The sequence below is a fragment of the Bos indicus x Bos taurus genome, chromosome 15 (assembly GCF_003369695.1).
Source record: "Bos indicus x Bos taurus breed Angus x Brahman F1 hybrid chromosome 15, Bos_hybrid_MaternalHap_v2.0, whole genome shotgun sequence".
Lineage (NCBI taxonomy): Eukaryota > Metazoa > Chordata > Mammalia > Artiodactyla > Bovidae > Bos > Bos indicus x Bos taurus.
The window spans coordinates 75,087,382-75,109,411 of NC_040090.1; the positions used below are offsets into that span (position 1 = coordinate 75,087,382).

At 40.3% G+C, this 22,030-nt stretch overlaps 1 protein-coding gene across 4 annotated transcripts in view; it reads left to right on the forward strand.

The window, feature by feature from the left end:
- Positions 1 to 22,030, forward strand: part of CNTN5 (contactin 5) — a 1,679,852-nt gene that overhangs the window by 1,208,467 nt on the left and 449,355 nt on the right. For all 4 annotated transcript variants that reach the window (XM_027563907.1, XM_027563903.1, XM_027563906.1 and 1 more), the window contains one exon: positions 7,480 to 7,683. In XM_027563907.1, coding sequence (XP_027419708.1) covers positions 7,480 to 7,683 — 204 coding nt within the window. The remainder of the gene's footprint in view (positions 1 to 7,479; positions 7,684 to 22,030) is intronic.

Consider the following 22,030-nt stretch of genomic DNA (forward strand, 5'->3'; position numbering starts at 1 on the left):
CAGGCTCCCCAGTCCCAGGGATTCTCCAGGCAAGAACACTGGAGTAGGTTGCCATTTCCTTCTCCAATGCATGAAAGTGAAAAAGTGAAAGTGAAGCCGCTCAGTCATATCCGACTCTCAGTGATCCCATGAACTGCAGCCTACCAGGCTCCTCCATCCATGGGATTTTCCAGGCAAGAGTACTGGAGTGGGGTGCCATTGCCTTCTCCAATGCTTTGCTATATAAAACTAAAAACTTATTTTAAAAACTAAATGAACATTGTTGAATACCCAAATACCTATTAACCTATAAAATTTGAGAAAAATGCCAATTTTGTGTAAATACTTTCTGCTTATTCTAAAAATATTTTACAAAACATTGACTCAAGAAACACTATTGGTTCAACAAAATTAGATTTCAGTTAATGATAGTCTCTAATGTGATTGTTCTTTGCTTTACTTCTTCCAAATTTTCTAGTAATACAAATCAAAAATTGAGATAACTCCAGTAAAGTCTAACCCAAAAGTAAATTGCAAAAAGTATCAAAATGTCTGAGTGCTGTTTCAGCAACAAATGAAACTCTCATTATAATAATTAGAATAAGCCATATATTGGAAGGGAGAAAGGATGGAGGGAGGAGAAGGGAGAGACGGAAGGAGAGAGAAAAAGGAAGAGAAGAAAGGCATAAAATAGGGCTTCCCAATCCTCACTGTAGATTAGAATCACATTTGAGCTTTCTTAAAAGTTCAAGTGGTGTTATTAAGCAAATAACTGTGGAGAAAGGGGACCTCGGAATCTGCTCTTTCAGCTATAACACATGTAATTGTAATGTCTATTGAGATTTTAATGCTATTGGCAAACAATTTTTTTTCTTTTATTAACTCAGTTGCAATATGATTTTGATTTCCACTCATCTATTGAAGTTTCCATTCAGTGATACCCCAAATGTCAATCTTAAGTAACATTTACCTTTATTATCTATATAAATATTTCTACTAAGTCCTTTTTCCTTAGCTGGCATTATTTAACCCTCCTGAAATGGTTGAGCCACTGGCCTCTGTGGCACTGCATTTTCTTTATTCTCCTTGAATTTTTCCAATGGTTCCTTCCCTCTCCCTTTCTGAACATTTTTTGTTTTCTTTCTTTTATTTAGATGTTGTGCTTTCCAGAGAACTATCTTCTCACCATATTTATTCTCATCTACTTACCTTATTCAATTATACCAATATACCAACAACTTCCAACCACAGATTTACTCTCGTGAACTTCAAACATATGTTTACTAACTGCTGGAACTGCTTATGTGGATTTGCCTCAAACTCAAAATGTCCTGAAAGTGAACCAATGATCTTTCTCCTTAAATTAGTTTGACCTCATTTTTATTTAATCCTGAACTTCACATGCCATCCTCCTCCCAGCCATTCAAGGGAGATATGAAAGTGTTCCTGAACTATCTATCTCTTCTTTTGTCTTGAAAGTGTAGTCTTTATGACTTCATGAGATATAGCCCACAAGTCTGCTTTGTCCATGGAATTCTCCAAGCAAGAATACTGGAGTGGGTAGGCATTCCCTTCTCCAGGGGATTTTCCTGACACAGGGATCAAACCCAAGTCTCCTGCATCTCAGGAGGATTCATTACTGTCTGAGTCACCAGGGAAGCCCCTCCTATGTATTTATTGGGCTAATATCCCAATATCTTTCTTCTTGTTGTTATGATTAGGTTCTGATTCAGATTTCTTCAGCTCTTACCTTCAGTATGCAATATTGTTCTCTCACTCCCTTTGGCAACCTTGGGCTTACTTAAATTCAGCCTTTGCAGAATCACCAGAATACCCTACTTTATCACTGTTCTGTTCATGATGGCAATTGTCTTGCTGTTCACATTGTCTCTCTGTTCGCTGAACCTAGGGTGGCAAGGCACGAGCTACAATGCTGGAAGAAGATGTGAGGAGCTGTAGGAACTGCAGACATGTTTATTCTCTCCTGGCTGGCATGGCAGCCATAACACAGACTCTCTCCTGGCTGGTGTAGCAGCTGTAGCAGCAACCAGAATATAACCATAATATAGCCATAATGAACCATAATATAACATAACCATGATGTCGCTCCAATGTAGCCCCAGTGCAGCAGCATCCAGGGCTTTCATGGTGAAACAGCTGTTCCGCTCAGTTCAGTTCAGTTGCTCAGTCGTGTCCAACTCTTTGCAACCCTATGGGCTGCAGCACTCCAGGCCTCTGTGTCCATCACCAGCTCCCGGAGCTTGCTCAAACTCATGTCCATTGAGTCAGCGATGCCATCCAACCATCTCATCCTCTGTTGTCCCTTCTCCTCCTGCCTTCAGTCTTTCCCAGCATCAGGGTGTTTTCCAATGAGTCAGTTCTTCACATCAGGTGGTCAAAGTATTGGAGATTCCACTTCAGCTTCAGTCCTTCCAATGAATATTCAGGACTGATTCTCTTTAGGATGGACTGGTTGGATCTCCTTGCAGCCCAAGGGACTCTCAAGAGTCTTCTCCAACACCACAGTTCAAAAGCATCAATTCTTTGGAGCTCAGTTTACACCCATACATGACTACTGGAGAAGCCATAGCTTTAACTATATGCACCTTTTTTTGTAAAGTAATGTCTCTGCTTTTTAATATGCTGTCTAGGTTTGTCATATCTTTTCCTCCAAGGAGCAAGCATCTTTTAATTTCATGGCTGCAGTCAACATCTGCAGTGTTTTTGGAGTGCAAGAAAATAAAGTCTCTCACTGTTTCCATTGTTTCCCCATCTATTTGCCCTGAAGTGATGGGACTGGATGCCATGATCTCAGATATTGCATAATCATTTTTCACCAAATGTGGGGCAAGAGCGAGAGGTCATGTGGCAAGAGAGCCTGACCCTGCCGTCTTGGCTAATTTGCTCTTTCCCTAAACTCCACCCCTTCAGGGTCTCTCACCTCACAATCCACATCAATCCATCTCTTGTGATGGTCCCTTGGTGAGTAACATTGACCCTTGAATATACATCTTGCAACAGCAGTAGATGCTACAACAATGAACAGTTACATCCCCAACACACAGCAAAACCCAATGGCAGGTATTACCTGGAACTCATGTTGCAGTCCTTGCCTTCATGGGGCTAGAAGAGCCACCCACTACATGTGGAGTGCCTTTATCTTCCTTGGTCAAGTCTAGTCCTTGTAAAATTGCAGGAAAGCCTCCACAAGGTCAACTCCACCCCTTCAGGCTTTTTTATTAAGGACCTGCAAAAACTCCCTACAGGTGCCAGGCCCACCCCTTCAAGGAGGGGAATTTTGGCATTCACAGGGCACCACATCATTCCAAATGCTTTCACATTGTTCTAAACCCGCAGGAGAATGAGAAGTTAGTAGCACATCACAGGGCGTGGCCTTTACAGTTCACTGCTCTAAATCTACATCATAGAACACAGCATAAACCTACATCATACATTATAGGACAAAGCCTTTCACACAGGGAGCCTTCCAATTTCCAAAGGTAAGGACACAGCCTCTGGCTAGATGTAAACAAGGTTGCATTTAGCACTAGCGTCAACCAGGGCCATTACTCTCTGTACATTAGCTAGTGACCAATGAATTCCAAGTTCTACATGTGATCTCCAGTCCCTGACTCTTCAGGAGGGCACCTTGGTCTGAGCCCTATTCAAAGTGGAAAAGGGCATCATCCAAAAGAACATTCTTGGGCGCCATGTAATCTTTTAACTGAACCACCTGTACCTCTTGCTGTGGATGCCTCCCAAACTGAAACTTCTGCTCTGGTCTCAGTTGCCTCCACAGCTCTGGGAGCAGAGCACTGGGCTGTGTATCAACTTTATTTGTCAATTCCCACTGCCAACACATCAGCCCACATTTGCATTCTCATCACCAGGAGGGGGCCTTTACCAGCTCAGGCCCCCTTCAGGGTCTTCACACTTCTAACCCCTTTGTCTCCTGCTGTCCCTCTGTTTCTCCCAAGCTAGCCACTATCAAGGTCACCTCATAGATGGGGCACCACACCTAGGTCACAAGAATAGCAGTCCTGGACTCAAAAACAGTAGATGGGGCATTGTTCAAAATAGCATATTGAATGCTGCCAGTAAAACGCTTGTCATCTGGGCCTCGGGTATTTAGGTTAAATATCAATGCTTCATGCCCAGTTCTCTCATCATTTGGGTCAACTTGGTATAGATCTGCCATTTATTCACAGTATCCAGAAGCTTTCCCATGTTTGATCACATAATGTGGGTGGCAGCATTAATCCATTCCACGAAGGCATGCATTTGGTTAGGGCTCCCTTGCATGAGTGGTCTAGCATTCTGCAACCTTTGTCTCAGTGAAGGGTAAACGGTTACAGATGCCAACCCTCCAAAATCACTACAGATGATGACTGCAGCCATGAAATTAAAAGATGCTTGCTTCTTGGAAGAAAAGTTATGATCAACCTAGACAGCATAGTAAAAAGCAGAGACATTACTTTGACAACTAAAGTCCGTCTAGTCAAAGCTATGGTTTTTCCAGTAGTCATGTCTGGATGTGAGAGTTGGACTATAAAGAAAGCTGAGCACCAAAGAATTATGCTTTTGAACTGTGGTGTTGGAGAAGACTCTTTAGAGTCCCTTGGACAGCAAAGACATCCAACCAGTCCATCCTAAAGGAAATCATTCCTGAATACTCATTGGAAGGACTGATGCTGAAGCTGAAATTCCAATACGTTGGCCACCTGATGTGAAGAACTGACTAATTGGAAAAGACCCTGATGCTGGGAAAGATTGAAGGCAGGAGAAGGGGGTGACAGAAGATGAGGTGGTTAGATGGCATCACCAACTCAATGGACATGAGTTTGAGTAAGCTCTGGGAGTTGGTGATGGAAAGGGAGGCTTAGAGCACTGCAGTCCATGGGGTCGCAAAGAATCAGACATGACTAAGCAACTGAACTGAACTGGACTGATTCTATTTCATCCGTAACACATATGATACTGTCCACCCCTGTGTCCACTGAACTGGACTGATTCTATTTCATCCATAACACATATGATACTGTCCACCCCTGTGTCCACTGAACTGGACTGATTCTATTTCATCCGTAACACATATGATACTGTCCAGGGTCCCAAAGTCACAAAAACCATGCTGCTAATGTCTCCCCCCCAATCCCACCCCCCCATGCTTTTGCCAAAACTGCTTACCCAAGTCAACCAACTCCACATGAGTACATGATTGATATTTTGTGAACTCAGTCACATTGGGGGCCCCTTGAGGATGTCCACCCAGGCCATAGGCTGCTCATGCTTTACTTTCTGCTGTACAACAGGCCTCGCTGCCAAGCAGGTATTCTCAGTCTCACAACGTCCATCATCATTATCCTTAATCTCATAATGTTCATCATCACTGTTACTTCCTGCCTTACTGTCAGAGATGCTGGATTCTTCAAGGCCATGGGTTTAGGGCCACAAGGCCCTAACATCAAAATACATTGCTCTAGTTCTTCCAAACATCTCTGCACATTGTGCACTGGTGCAGCATTGTATAGGGTATGATCCATATCCACCTCCAGGGCAGTCAGGAAAATCCACCTGATGGTGCCGGCAGCAGTCCATGCTGCCTTGTTCAGCAAACAGGAATTCACTGCCTGTAATGCCTTTTCAGTGCTATCCAGTGAACTGTCCACTGCCTCCGAGTCTTCCACCAGAATCCACGCTGAGAGGACTGTGGCCACATGGTACCATATGCCATAAGGTGGCCACTGGCTTCCTCCATCCGTTGGAGCCCCGGGCTCCTCTACCTGTTCATATCCTGCAAACTATACCAATTGTATCACTGTTCCTGTTCGTGATGTCAATTGTCTTGCTGTTCACATTGATCGCTGAACCTAAGGGGCAAGCTAAGAGGCTGGAATAAGACGTGAGAAGCCACAGGAACTGCAGACACATTTATTCTCTCCTGGCTGGCATGGCAGCCATAACACAGCTTCTTTCCTGGCTAATACAGCAGCTGCAGCGGCAGTCAGAAATGACCATAATATGGCCATAATGGAACCCTAACATAACCTCACATAAGATAATCATGTGCAGCAGCAGCCAGGGCTTTCATGCTGAAATTCCTATAGGTCTATGGCACAAAGTAGCCCGTGGCCAAGCACCTCATGACATGCATGTGCAGTGCTCTAAGTGATCTCAGCTGTTACATAATTATTATTTACAAAACGTGGGGCAAGAGCGAGAGGCCATGGTGTGAGAGAGCCCAATTGCATCATCATGGCTAATTTGTTCTTTCCCCACACCTACAGATGTACATATTTATGTCATCTCTTTGCTAGAAAACATCCAGGATAGAGCGCAAGTTCCTTAACACAACATACACACCATGTGAATCTGTGTGTAGTCATTGGATTTATTTCCAGTATCTCTAAACTCTAATTCCTTTCCTGGGATTTTTCACTCCAGTAAATCAGAACTGTGGTGGTGGCTCAAAATCTTACTCCTTGACTAATTTTTTTGCCTTCTCACATTTCATAATCAATCCATCAACAATTCCAATCAGCTCTAACATCACATTTTTACTGGAACCAATCACTTCCCACCACTTTACCACTACTGTCCCCACGACTAAGCACCATTCTAGTGCAAATCATTTACATATTTCATGTCTGTTTTGAAAATAGCCACTGAGGCTAGTGGACATTATTCCTCCTGCTTCCCCTGCCCCTGGTCCCTGCTTTGTCCTCACACAGTCTCATCTCTATCCAGCAGTCAGAGTTTTAAAATATAAATTCACATGTCTTTTTCACCCCTGTTATTCTCCAGCTCTATATTCGTGCTTTAGCTTTCTTCCCAGCACTTATTACCACTTGACAAATACTTATTTTGGATCTGTATTCTTGTTCTTTCCACTATAATGAAAGATCCATGAGAACACACACATTTTTTTCCCCCTACTTGGAGCATTCTTGGCCTACCATGACCCTCAACTAGTATTTGGTGAAAAAATTAGTAAATGAATGTAGCTCAGGCATCTCAGCCGAAGAAGTTTTTGCTGATTGACTTGTGGCTTAACTGCCTTTTCCCTCAGCTTCCTTTCGATACAATGCACACCTCCATTTCTTTATTCCACATGGTTTTTCATAGGTTTGGGTAGATCTCTCTCCTTAGACTGATCTTTGAGAATGGGAAACTCTCTGTCTCATCTTTTTAGTTTCAGTGCTATCATATCATAGTGCCAGTCATCTAAAACACATTCAACACACATCAGAATTGAGTGAATGAGTGCATGGATGAATGGATAAGGGCTTTAAGAAATGTTTATGAAATAAAATATTTCAGATCTTCCTTTAATCATGAAGAGCTATAGTTCTTTGAACATAAAATACAAAATGATATAGATATCTGAATCACATATGTATGATCTTGCAACATATCTAACACAATAAAGGCTTTGTTGTTTGAGTATAACTGTTAATAAAATAATCTATCTTTCAACCATTAAATTTTGTATATTTTCAGAAATCATCTATAGCTGGGTATTTAATGAGTTCCCTTCCTTTGTGGCCGAAGACAGCCGGCGGTTCATTTCCCAGGAGACAGGCAACCTTTATATTTCTAAAGTCCAAGCATCAGATGTTGGCAGCTATATTTGTCTGGTGAAAAACACAGTGACGAATGCTCGAGTACTTAGTCCTCCAACACCACTGACTCTGCGTAATGACGGTAAGTTGCCTGACCTGGATTTAATGGTTAGCTACTTCAAATGTGAAAAATTGAGTATCGTCTGTAAAAACAGTGAATCACTATGCTGTGTATCTGAAATTAACACAATATTGTAAGTCAACTGTATGTCTATATAAAAACACTTTTAAAAATGTATTAGTGGCCTTCTAAACTATTAAACCTAGCACAAATAAAAAGACATTTGCAGTATTTAGAAACCCTACACTTTTAGTTAAGATTTACATATCCTAGAACAAATTTTCTTACATAGGAAAGGGATGATCTATAGATGAGAACTATCAACCATAGCACTACCCTCGTGCCAGAAAGGGAAAGAGATTCTGAAAAGATGAACTGCAATAAAAACTCCAAAGTTCTTTTCTCTGCTCTTTAGGGCCTCTATATAGCATATGTGTATAAATTGCAAGCATTTTATGAGGTTCATTTTTCATCACTTTTTCACTTTAGCCACCTTCAAATTGAATGTTCAGCTTTTAATACTTCATGGTATAGTTATAATTGTTATTATTACTTTTCCAATAATAGAAGCAGTTGGAACTTTTTTAAGTGCAATTCAGGCAGAAATGATAATTTTATATTTATAGGTATTGCCATATATCCAAAGTATCTTCAAATTTAAATACTTCATTTGTCGTTACAGACATTTACAGCTAAGCATTGCATTAAAGAAGTAAAGTGCTATATTACAGTTGATATATGATATGTGGCCTGCTCTGTCATGCAATAAAAAACCTATGAAGGTATTATTAAGAAGTGAGCTTGAGAATCCTGATGGATTGTGAAGCTTAAAAAATAATCTGTTTCAACGGTAGTCTTTATATGCTTAGTTTAGAGTATATGCTGCAGTGAAGTATGACAAGTATAACCAGAGTTTATATATAATGTATGTATTTATGTATGTATCATAATCCTATGATTCTATGAGGTAAAATGTATAAATGCAGTATCTATTTCAGAGATGAGGAAGCAAATTTTAAAGAGATACAGTGAACTACAAAAGTTCACACTGCTAGGTAACAGCATGGAGGAGAGATGAGAAATAAGAAGGAAAATTGGGAGACCAATTTAGAGGCTACCAAAACTAAGCAGCCAAGAAGTGAGGAGGGACAGAATGAAAGCTCTGGTAATAACACTGAAGGGTAGCAAATATGCCTGGGACACCAATAAGGTAGAATTGTCAGAATGTGATGATTAATTAAACATAGTGCTCTGGAGTAGGAGGACACTTTCACCTTGTTCATCGGATGGGTCATGATTCTTTTCATGAAAAGAGATAAGACAGATAAAGGAATAATGAGATGTTTATGGGGCATCTATGTGGAAATATGTGGTACATATACTGAAATATAATCCTAATATGCACAAGAAAGAACTGGGCTGGATAAAGAGATTGAAGAGTCATCACTGTGTATTCCACCACTGCAGTTAAAGCTATGACTGTGTGTATAGTATGCCAACCTCAAAATTATATAGGAATGTCTATAGGGTGAAAAAAATGGAGGAGAATAGATGTCCATTCTTAAAATTTATCTAGTTGGTAGCTTACAAATGAAGTGATTCTCTATAAGCCATTTTCATAAACTTTTGACTATTTTCTCATTAATTCCTCAAGAATTTGGAATATCTTTGTTTGAAAATTGTAACATTTTGCTGACTAGACAGTAACTAATTCCATTTACACCAATTTATGCAAACTCCGAAAAGATGATGATGTGAAAGTGCCGCACTCAATATGTCAGCAAATTTTGAAAATTCAGCAGTGGCCAAAGGACTGGGATAGGTCGGTTTTCATTCCAATCCCAAAGAAAGGCAATGCCAAATACTCAAACTACTGCACAATTGCACTCATCTCACATGCTAGTAACGGAGAAGGCGATGGCACCCCACTCCAGTACTCTTGCCTGGAATATCCCATGGACAGAGGAGCCTGGTGGGCTGCAGCCCATGGGGTCACTAAGAGTTGGACAAGACTGAGCAACTTCACTTTCACTTTTCAGTTTCATGCATTGGAGAAGGAAATGGCAACCCACTCCAGTGTTCTTGCCTGGAGAATCCCAGGGACAGGGGAGCCTGGTGGGCTGCCATCTATGGGTTAGCACAGAGTCGGACATGACTGAAGCGACTTAGCAGGAGCACACACTAGTAAAATAATGCTCAAAATTCTCCAAGCCAGGCTTCAGCAATACATGAACTGTGAACTTCCAGATGTTCAAGCTGGTTTTCGAAAAGGCAGAGGAACCAGATATCAAATTGCCAGCATCTGCTGGATCATTGTAAAAGCAACAAGTTCCAGAAAAACATCTATTTCTGCTTTATTGACTATGCCAAAGCCTTTGACTGTGTGGATCACAATAAACTGTGGAAAATTCTGAAATCTTGGGAATATCAGACCACCTGACCTGCCTCTTAAGAAACCTGTATGCAGGTCAGGAAGCAACAGTTAGAACTGGACATGGAACAAATGACTGGTTCCAAATAGGAAAAGGAGTACGTCAAGGCTATATATTGTCACCCTGCTTTTTTAACTTATATGCAGAGTACTCATGAAAAACTCCGGGCTGGAGGAATCACAAGCTGGAATCAAGATTGCCAAGATAAATATTAATAACCTCAGATATGCAGATGACACCAACCTTATGGCAGAAAGTGAAGAACTGAAGAGTCTCTTGATGAAAGTGAAAGAGAAGAATGAAAAAGTTGGCTTAAAGCTCAACATTCAGAAAACTAAGATCATGGCATCCAGCCCCATCACTTCATGGCAAATAGATGGGGAAACAGTGGAAACAGTGTCAGACTTTATTTTCCTGGGCTCCAAAATCACTACAGATGGTGACTGCAGCCATGAAATTAAAAAACGCTTACTCCTTGGAAGGAAAGTTATGACCAACCTAGATAGCATATTCAAAAGCAGAGACATTACTTTGCCAACAAAGGTCCATCTAGTCAAGGCTATGGTTTTTCCAGTAGTCATGTATGGATAGGAAAGTTGGACTATAAATAAAGCTGAGTGCTGAAGAATTGATGCTTTTGAACTGTGGTGTTGGAGAAGACTCTTGAGAGTCCCTTGGACTGCAAGGAGATCCAACTGGTCCATTCTAAAGGAGATCAGTCCTGGGTGTGCATTCAAAGGACTGATGTTGAAGTTGAAACTCCAATACTTTGGCTACCTGATGCAGAGAGCTGACCCATTTGAAAAGACCCTGATGCTGGGAAAGATTGGAGGCAGGAGGAGAAGGGGATGACAGAGGATGAGATGGTTGGATGGCATCATCAACTCGATGGACATGGGTTTGGGTGAACTCTGTGAGTTGGTGATGGACAGGGAGGCCTGGCGTCATGCGGTTTGTGGGGGTCACAAAGAGTCAGACCCGACTGAGCGACTGAACTGAACTGATGTAATAATACCATGCATTTGGATAAGACCTGAGATTGTTTATGCTGTTCTGCCTTCTTTTCACACAACAACCCTAAACATTACATTGACTTTCACAAAGGAGAGAAGCACATGTGGAGTCAGAATCCAAAAATTGATTCCACCTTCACTAGTGATTTAAAAGCTCAGTACTTATGATCAGCACTCTTGCATTTCTTTTATTTCATGGCCTAGGTGTAGCACTTAACTTTACCTTCTACTTTCCCTTGTCAAGCATTTATAGAATGATTAGTGTAATTTGTTTGCTGGTATTTAAATTCATTTGCCCTTCTGATTCTGTTGCTCTTGTTTGTCAAAACGTCACTCCCATTGAACTCGTATACACTTAAGTTGTGACTGCTTTGGAACCTGAAAGCTATTAGAAAGTTACACTCATCAAGCATACATGATCACCAGCTTCAACATTGTCCTTCAATCCTAGTAAGTTGATGTGGATGGTTAATTTGTAATTCTGCCAAAAGTTTTTGGAATCTTGTCTTCTCTTCTCAAACTGGAGAACCTCCTTCTCTACCCACTGCTTTACAAAACTATTTAAGTGTCAAGTTTATTTTCCTATGAACGGAAATTCAAATCTAACTGTATCTCCATTTATACTGTTTTTCCCTTATTCTAATTCAGTAGAGATATTCCACTTTCCCTCCTGCTAAAACCAGTTCCTCCCTCTTAGGCTATTGATTTTCATTCTCACTGGCCTTTTCAGAGCATACAACTTTGGCCTTTTCAGTCATTGTTTCTTATATAACTAAAATTATATCTTTAAGTTAAAAAATATTTTTAGTCGTATTGTTGAATTTACTAAAGCAGTTGAAATTGTTGACTTTTTTTTTTACAAACTTCTATATTAAAAAAATTTGTTTGTGAAGTACTATATGAAAGGCTCAATAAAATTTTAAAATAAAAGTGTTATTTTAAAGTTAACATCTAAGTTAAAAGAAACAGGTGGAAAATACCTGCTAAATTTGAACTACATCATTCAATAACAGTCTTTTTAAGATTTTTGTCAGAAAAGTTGGAAAATTCACATTTGTTCTTTCTATAATTTATCTAAGGTTGTTGTTTTCTTGGTGATTGTCTACTACTTTTTACTTTTTAACATAGAGATATACCCTTATCAAAGGAATGTAGAGGTTTATAAGTGCTGATAAGAGGAGGGGAAAGCCAAACCTCTCTTCCATTCAATCTCATTCCTTAAAGCCAATTATCTAACTTCTCATATTTTTCTTCCCAAGGTTTTCATGTAAACTGTGCTTCTTGTTTAATCAAGTTTAGAGAATAGCTGTTCACTCCCCCATATGATATACACGTTTCTTCTATCCACCCACATATTATATTTATATAATACTTTTCTGTTCTTTCCTTTTTAATTTGACCATGTGCTTAAATCCCTACTATCCTTTTAACTCTTGGAAATAATTCTTGACTTTCTATTATACAAAGTTATAGTTTTACTCCTATTTTTCCTTTACCTTTTCTATGTTACTTTTATGTCCTTTCATCTGCCACTTTTACTCTGATATTCTCTTCTGTAAATGTAACCAAGAGTTCTAAACTTTCCCATAGACTGACTGTAAAAGCTGAAAATAAGTAGATGTTAACTTCATGGGAAATAGATGGGGAAACAGTGGAAACAGTGGCAGACTTTATTTTTGGGGGCTCCAAAATCACTGTAGATGGTGATTGTAGCCATGAAATTAAAAGACTCTTACTCCTTGGAAGGAAAGTTAGGACCAACCTAGATATCATATTCAAAAGCAGAGACATTACTTTGCCAACAAAGGTCTGTCTAGTCAAGGCTATGGTTTTTCTAGTGGTCATGTATGGATGTGAGAGTTGGACTGTGGAAAGCTGAGCGCCAAAGAATTTATGCTTTTGAACTGTGGTGTTGGAGAAGACTCTTGAGAGTCCGTTGGACTGCAAGGAGATCCAACCAGTCCATTCTAAAGGAGATCAGTCCTGGGTGTTCTTTGGAAGGACTGGTTAGTGAGTTACTTAGTTCAGTCGCTCAGTCGTGTCCGACTCTGCGACCCCATGAAAGCTGAAACTCCAATACTTTGGCCATCTCATGTGAAGAGTTGACTCATTGGAAAAGACTCTGATGCTGGGAGGGATTGGGGGCAGGAAGAGAAGGGGACGACAGAGGATCAGATGGCTGGATGGCATCACTGACTCGATGGACATGAGTTTGGGTGAACTCCGGGAGATGGTGAGGGACAAGGAGGCCTGGCGTGCTGCGCTTCATGGGGTCGCAAAGAGTCAGACACGACTGAGCAACTGAACTGAACTGAACTTAACAAATGAGTAGTAGACAATTAGCATTCAGTACCGTATTGTTATAGATTTTAAAGCTATTTGTGGACACGTGTTCTCTCCTGGATGTGTTTTTCATGAGTGAACCTTTAAATTGATTATAACGAGGAAATAATATTGTGATACACTTTAAATGTTATTTCTCTTAAAATTTTGCTATACAAACACAATTCAGTTTCAATAATAGTGATGAAATATGAACATGATTCTCCACGATGCAAATGATAAATAAACCATTACTGTGGTTATGAAAGCCCGTGAAGGAGGCGGTGATGTGAGCCACGCTGCCACCTGTGTGCATGCCAGCCCTCCGCTCCTGCACTCGCCAGCAGCCGCCCAGCTGTCTCCTCTGGGACCACCAAGGAGGGGCATCCCTGGAGGCTGTGCTGCCTGCGGAGTGATGCTGGCACTGCCCAGCTGAGGGGGAACTCTGACGTCCTGGCAAGTTTGTGGCAAGGGGCTGGGTTCAAATGAAACATTCTGAACTCCCTGGGGATAAAAAAGAAAAGAAAGAAAGCCTGTGAAATGAATATGAAATGAAGTGAGCTTAGGATGAAGCCTTGAATTATTCAAATTGCAATGGAAATATAAAGAATGAAAACCCTATAAAGGATAGCGAGTAGAGATGAGCACAGTAAGAGGAAAAACAGTAATGTAGTGTCAAGGAAATCAAGGAAAATGAATACTTCAATGATAAGTGGGCATACATCTCAAGTTGGTGGACTGGGTTCCTGTATTTGTCTCCTGTCTCTATTCTGAAACCCGGTAGAAATATTCATATCATCAATGAGGAGAGGTAGCATTTCATTAACAAATGAGACACATTGACATATCTTTGGAAGGATAAGGAAGGATGTGAGTTTAAGGATTAGTCGGGCTCAGTTTCTCAGTTGTGTCCGACTCTTTGCAACCCTATGGACTGTAGTCCACCAGGCTCTTTTGTCCATGGGATTTCCCCCAACAAGAATACTGGAGGGGGTTGCCACTTCCTCCCTGGGGGGATCTTTCAGACCCAGGGATCAAACCTGCTTCTCCTGCATTGCAGGCAGATTCTTTACCACTGAGCCAACCTAGAGTAAAGTTTATGGGATCCAAAAAAAGGGCTAAAAACCATGTACCCAGTGGAAACTTAAAAAAACTCTGAAATCAAAGTTAGCTAAGGGTGGACATAAGAAATGGTGCCAAACAAAGGAGGACTTGCAGTATGTATGTTAAACATCTGTATCATCTATCAATATTGGAATCCACTGTCTTCCCTGTCCCTACATTTGATAAGACCAAAAGGCTTGTCTCAATGACATGAGTGAACTTCCCAAGGAAAGCTAAAGTTGTTAATGTGAATTGTGGCACAGAATGCAAAACCTTCTCATTTTTGTACGTGAATGTCTGCAGCCCAACACTCAGTTCCAGGCCTTCACATCAAAGCAGAACTGACTGTCGACCCACCTCTCACAGTCACCCCATCTGAAAAAGAAGCCAAGCTTACCACACTGGGAAACACACAACAGTGTCCCAGCTTCTTAGACATAGTATTTATATACATTGCTAAATGAACTCTTTCTATTAAAACTTACCGAGCTCACTGAAGGGATATAGAGTTTATATCAAATAATAGGCAAAAAAAAAAAAAAAAACAAGACATATTTAATATCATTTCTGGTGGCTCAGATGGCAAAGAATCTGCCTGGAGTGTAGAAGTCTAAGGTTCAGTCCCTGGGTAAAAAGGATATGCTGGAGAAGGGAATAGCTTCCCACTCCATTATTCTTGCCTGGAGAATGCCATGGACAGAGGAACCTGGCAGGCTACAGTTCATGGGGTCACAAAGAGTCTGATATGACTGAGCAACTAACAATTTCGTTTTCACAGAAAGGCATTCAATAGTTTGGAATTGTTCTTAATTCAAAAGACTTTTACATTACTATTTGATCTCTCTTCAAAATAGTAATTGAAGAGTGTGTTGGTAAGAAGGACATATTCCTGAATGACTTCCCAAGTAGGTGGCTTATATTAAACACTTAGTCTGAAAATAAAAATAGAATATGATCATGAATGATTCCATTTTTGCATCACAGTCAGCTGCAATTCCTGCTGGGTTTTACAAACCTCTCACTGCAGAGACAGGCATTATAATGGATATTTCTGAAAACTTGGCAAACATCTCTGCAGGGGTTTGAATATAAAAATTACCTTTAATCTGCTGTGACCATAGAGTTAGCTATAAAAATCATTTCAGAACATTGTGTTTTTGCATGTCTCAGAAAAAAAAAAGGAAGATCTTTCTAAAAATAACAGACACTATATACATAAGCAAATTATTTCCTTTTAGGTAAAAATAAAGCTTTATAAACTGTTATAAAATATATTATCTTGGCTTGGAACAAAATGTGTTTATAGATAGTTTATATGAAATGTATTCCAGACAGCAGTAGTGTGGGTTGGGGTGGGGTTGAGGAATGAAATAGTGAAAAGGGGGGTTGCATGATGGAGATGACCACTTTGACAGGCAGCTGAAGCTTGGTCCCACAGTACCAGAACCTTATGAGATGCATTCAGGATAGTCTTGTTGGCAGACATATCAATGGGCTTCCATCCCTAAAGGTGACTCCACAGGCAGTTCATTCCCATGTGTATTTACAGAATGCTCTCCAGTTGCAACTAAGTGAAACTGGTTGTGTCTCCACAGACCTGGCTGCAGTGGCACTTGCAGGGAGTAAAAATTCTGGCCAAGGTCATTTAGACATGCAAAAATGATCCAGAATATACAGGGGGAAACTTTAGAAGATAGCAAGTACATGAGTGACATGATCAGATTTTCCTCTGCTGGTGCTGTGAAAAATTATCTTCATACATTCACAAATCTGTTGCACACCTAGTGTGTGTCAGATAATTTGTTACACAGTGGGGATATAATGGAGGGCAAAACAAATGCAGTAATTGTCCGTAGGTAGCTTATAATATAACACAAGGGGCGATAGTACCCTAAGTACTGAGTATAACTGTGCATCATAGTATCTGCCTGCCCTGGTGCAGTGCTCCAAGGAGCACCCTCACAGATCATTGCATTGTAAACAAGACAGACAAATGTAGCATCAAAGGCATTTATAAGTAATACAGAATTTTGCTAATGATTTGGAGGATAATTAAGAAAGAGACAACATTCTGCAAAGCATACAAAACTTTATTAATCACCCCCCTTTAACCACTTTTCTCTTTTGACAGCCTTTTATTCATACAACTGCTGTGTCTCTCCCTTGATACGACACACTTCTGCCTCCCCTACACTATTATCTCTGGTCTTCTTTCAAGGTCTCACTATCTCTGCCTCATGTATGACAAGCTCAAACTTTAATTTCTATGGTCATTCAAGTTCTCAGCCTAGTTCTAAAGATGTTTTTTCAGTTTGTCTTATGTTTATTCAATCAACATTTTTTAATTTTATTCAATCAACATTTACAATTAATTGGTACATGTGAGGCATTGTTCTAAAAACTTTATAAGTATTAACATGAAAGGATGGAAAAAATATACAAGCAAGCATGAATTAAAAACAAAAGTTTAGATCAATCTACTGATATCATACGTGATACTAAATGTATTTCTAGGTAGAGAGAGGAACATTACGTTGTGATAATAGGTTCACTAGAGCAAAGCATCTTCCCACAATCCACAGTGTACAACACTGGGCTCCTCATGCCTCTTCTGCTCCAGATAGAATCTTCACCTATAAGGTTGAATTCCTTCCTAAGGTAGGTCTGAAGGAATTTCTTCAGACCCTTCCCCAGGGCTATAGTGGCTCCAAAGTGGTACAGAGAGGATGAAAAAAAGAAAAGAGAGAAAAATATCAATAAAAAATAGTCCTTGGGTTCTTTTGCCACCCCTCAAGTCGGATGTTACTGAAGAGAGAATAATTAAGGAAGTAGCATGGATAATGAGTTAAGATATAGTCATAATGGATGCAGAAAGAGTGTGGCCTTTATTAGAGAATTCATCAGTTGTCACAGTGGGGAGAAAAGTAAAAAGTCTGTAGATGCAGATAACCTAATATTTGGTGGTGGTAGAAACTCTGATGGCATTTAAAAAAAAAATAAACTACAGGCAAAGTCATGAGCCAAGGATGTATGTGTAGACATCAGGTTTACTTGTAGAGCAAGAATTGTGTCAATGAGAAAATTATGCACAGAATTACATGCTTACATAATTTATGAATCAACCACATTAATTTACTGCTGAATAAGGCAGGTCTTAAAAGTAGTGGAAAAATATTGAAAAATGGCATAAGCTTGAAGATTGTGGTAGGTTGCATAATGGCCCCAAGCCATCCATTTCCTAATTCCTGGAATCTTTGAATGTTACCTTATATAGTAAAGGGATTTTTGCAGATGTGGTTAAGGGTCTTAATTCAGGAACACAGAAAACTATACAAAGACCAAAGAGAAGACTGAAGCAATTTACTTTTATCACTTATTGTGTGAAATATCCATGGCTATTTTAGCAGTATATTGAAGCTGTCTTGTCCCTGCTTGCAAGAGTTGGTTGTGTGCCTCTCTTCATCTCTTGGTAGACTGAGATCAACCATAATGGGAGTAACTACAACATAAAAAATCCAAAGGCTACGTATCAGAGTTCTTACATAAGTGTGTGCTAAGTGGCTTCAGTCATGTCTGACTGTATGACCCAATGAACTGTAGCCTCCCAGGCTACTCCATCCATGGAATTCTCCAGGCAAGAATACTGGAGTGGATTGCCATATCCTTTTCCAGGGGATCTTCCCAACCCAGAGATTGAACCCATGTCTCCTTTGTCTACTGCACTTGCAAGAGGCTCTTTACCATTAGCACCAACTGAGAAGCCTATCAGAGTTCTTACCATTCTACAACCAGAGAGAACTGGTTGTTAACACTCTGCTGGTAATTCAGCACTTAAGGTCACAGTCATTGAATCAGAAATAACAACCTTTGTTGGACTAAACATCAGTTAAAATGTACCCCTGTTCCACTCCAACCTTCTGTGTTGGTTTTGCTCCAGATAAAGTACAGACGGAAGGGATCCTGTGCTACTCTCCCTTTCAAACACCTGAATTGGTTTTGCCACTCAAACAAGAGATTCAGCATAGTCATTCTTATTTCCTGATCAGCCCATTTATCCCAATAAACTATGGTAATCAGAATGGACTTGAGTATTCTTAGTTTATCTCTTTTTCTCTTCTAGATTATGTTCAGTTCAGTCCCTCAGTCATGTCCGACTTTTTGTGACCCCATGGACTGCAGCATGTCAGGCTTCCCTGTCCATCACCAAATCCCAAAGCTTACTCAAACTCACGTCCATCGAGTCGGTGATGCCATCGAACAATCTCATTCTCTGTCATCGTTTTTCCTTTCCACCTTCAATCTTTCCCAGCACCAGGGTCTTTTCCAATGAGTCAGTTCTTCGTATCAGGTGGCCAAAGTATTGGAGTTTCAGCTTCAGCATCAGTCCTTCCAATGAATATTCAGGACTGATTTCCTTCAGGATGGACTGGTTCAATCTTGCAGTCCAAGGGACTCTCAAGAGTCTTCTCTAACATCACAGTTCAAAAGCATCAATTCTTCAGTGCTCAGCTTTCTTTATAGTCCAACTCTCACATCCATACATGACTACTGGAAAAACCACAGCTTTGACCAGATGGACTTTTGGTGGAAAGGAATGTCTCTGCTTTTACATATGCTGTCTAGGTTGGTCATAACTTTTCTTCCAAGGAGAAAGTGTCTTTTAATTTCATAGCTGCAATCACCATCTGCAGTCATTTTGGAGCCCCCCAAAATAAACTATGTCACTGTTCCCATTGTTTCCCCATCTATTTGCATGAAGCGATAGGACCAGATGCCATGATCTTAGTTCTCTGAATTTTGCTTTTAAGCCAACATTGTCACTCTCCTCTTTCACTTTCATCAAGAGGCTTTCTAATTCTTCTTTGCTTTCTGCCATAAGGGAGGTGGTATCTGCATATCTGAGGTTATTTATATTTCTCCTGGCAATCTTATTTCCATCTTGTGCTTCATCCAGCCCAGCATTTCTAGTGGTGTACTCTGCCTATATGTTACATAAGCAGGGTGACAACAGTCAGTCTTGACGTATTCCTTTTACTGATTTCGAACCAATCTGTTGTTCCATGTTACATTCTAACTGGGGCTTCTTGACCTGCATACAGATTTCTCAGGAGGCAGGTCAGGTGGTCTGGTATTCCCATCTCTTTAAGAATTTTCAATAGTTTGTTGTGATCCACACAGTCAAAGGCTTTGGCATAGTCAGTAAAGCAGGAGTAGATGTTTTTCTGGAACTCTCTTGATTTTTCGAAGATCCAGTGGATGTTGGCAATTTGATCTCTGGTTCCTCTGCCTTTTGTAAATCCAGCTTGAACATCTGTAAATTCATGGTTCGCATACTATTGCAACCTGGCTTAGAGGATTTGGGGCATTACTTTGCTAACGTGTGAAATGAGCGCAATGTGCAGTAGTTTGAGCATTCTTCACATTAGCTTTCTTTGGGATAGGAATGAAAACTGACCTTTTCCAGCCCTGTGGTCACTGCTGAGTTTTCCAAATTTGCTGGCATATTGAGTGCAGCACTTTCACAGCATCATCTTTCAGGATTTGAAATAGCTCAACTGGAATTCCATCACCACCAAGAGCTTTGCTCGTAGTGATGCTTTCTAAGGCCCACTTGACTTCACATTCCAGGATGTCTGGCTCTAGGTGAATGATCACACCATCAAGATTTTCTGGGTCATGAAGATATTTTTTATATAGTTCTTCTGTGTATTCTTGTCACCTCTTCTTAATATCGTCTGATTCTGTTAGGTCCATATCATTTCTGTCCTTTATTGTGCCCATCTTTGCATGAAACATAAAGATGGTATCTCTAATTTTCTTGAAGAGATCTCTATTCTTTCCCATTCTGTTATTTTCTTCTATTTCTTTGCATTGATCACTGAGGAAGGCTTTCTTATCTCTCCTTGCTATTCTTTGGAACTCTGCATTCAAATGGGTATATCTTTCCTTTTCTCCTTTGCCTTTTGCATCTTTTCTTTTCTCAACTAGTTGTAAGCCCTCCTCAGACAACCATTTTGCCATTTTGCATTCCTTTTTTTTTGGAATGGTCTTTGATCACTGCTTCCTGTACCATGTCATAAACTTTCATCCATAGTTCTTCAGGCACTCTGTCTGTAAGATCTAATCCCCTGAATGTATTTGTCACTTCCACTGTATAATTATAAGGGATTGGATTTAGGTCATACCTGAATGGTCTGGTGGTTTTCCCTACTTTCTTCAATTTAAGTCTGAATTTGGCTATAAGAATTTGGTTATCTGAGCCACATTCAGCTCCCAGTCTTGTTTTTGCTGACTCTATAGAGCATCTCCATCTTTGGCCACAAAGAATATAATCAATCTGATTTCAGTGTTGACCATCTGGTGATGAACATGTGTAGTGTTTTCTCTTGTGTTGTTGGAAGAGGGTGTGTGCTATGATCAATGCGTTCTCTCAACAAAACTCTGTTAGCCTTTGACCTGCTTCTTTTTGTATTCCGAGGCCAAATTTTCTTGTTTCTCCAGGTATCTCTTAACTTTCTACTTTTGCATTCCAGTCCCCTATAATGAAAAGGACATCATTTTTGCTTGTTAGTTCTAGAAGGTCTTGTAGGTCTTCATAGAACTGTTCTACTTCAGCTTCTTCACCATTACTGGTTGGGGTGTAGACTTGGATTACTGTGATATTGAATGGTTTGCCTTGGAAACAAACAGAGATCATTCTGTCATTTTTGAGATTGCACCCAAGTACTGCATTTCAGATTCTTTTGTTGACTATGATGGCTACTCCATTTCTTCTAAGTGATTCTTGCCCACAGTGGTAGATACAATGGTCATCTGAGTTAAATTCACCCATTCTAGTCCATTTTAGTTTGCTGCTTCCTAAAATGTCAATGTTCAGTCTTGCCATCTCCTGTTTGACCACTTCCAATTTGCCTTGAATCGTGGGCCTAACATTTCAGGTTCCTATGCAATATTGCTCTTTACAGCATTGGATTTTACTTCCATCACCAGTCACATCCACAACTGGGTTTTGTTTTTTCTTTGGCTCCATCCCTTCATTCTTTCTGGAGTTATTTCTCCACTGATTTCCAGTAGCATATTGGGCACCTACCAACCAGGGGAATTCATGATTCTGTGTCCTATCTTTCTTCCTTGTCATACTTTTCATGGAATTCTCAAGGCAAGAATACTGCAGTGGTTTGCCATTCCTTTCTCCAGTGGACCCCCTTTTGTCAGAACTCTTCACCATGACCTGTCCATCTTGAGTGGTCCTACAAGGCATGGCTCATAGTTTCACTGAGTTAGACAAGGCTGTGTTCCCTGTGATCAGATTGGTTAAGTTTCTGTGATTGTGGTTTTCATTCTGTTTGCCCTCTGATGGAGAAGGAGAAGAAACTTATGGAAGCTTCCTGATGGGAGAGACTGACTGAGGGGGAAACAGGGTCTTGTTCTGATGGGCGGGGGCCATGCTCAGTAAATCTTTAATCCAATTTTCTGTCGATGGGTGTGCCTGTGTTC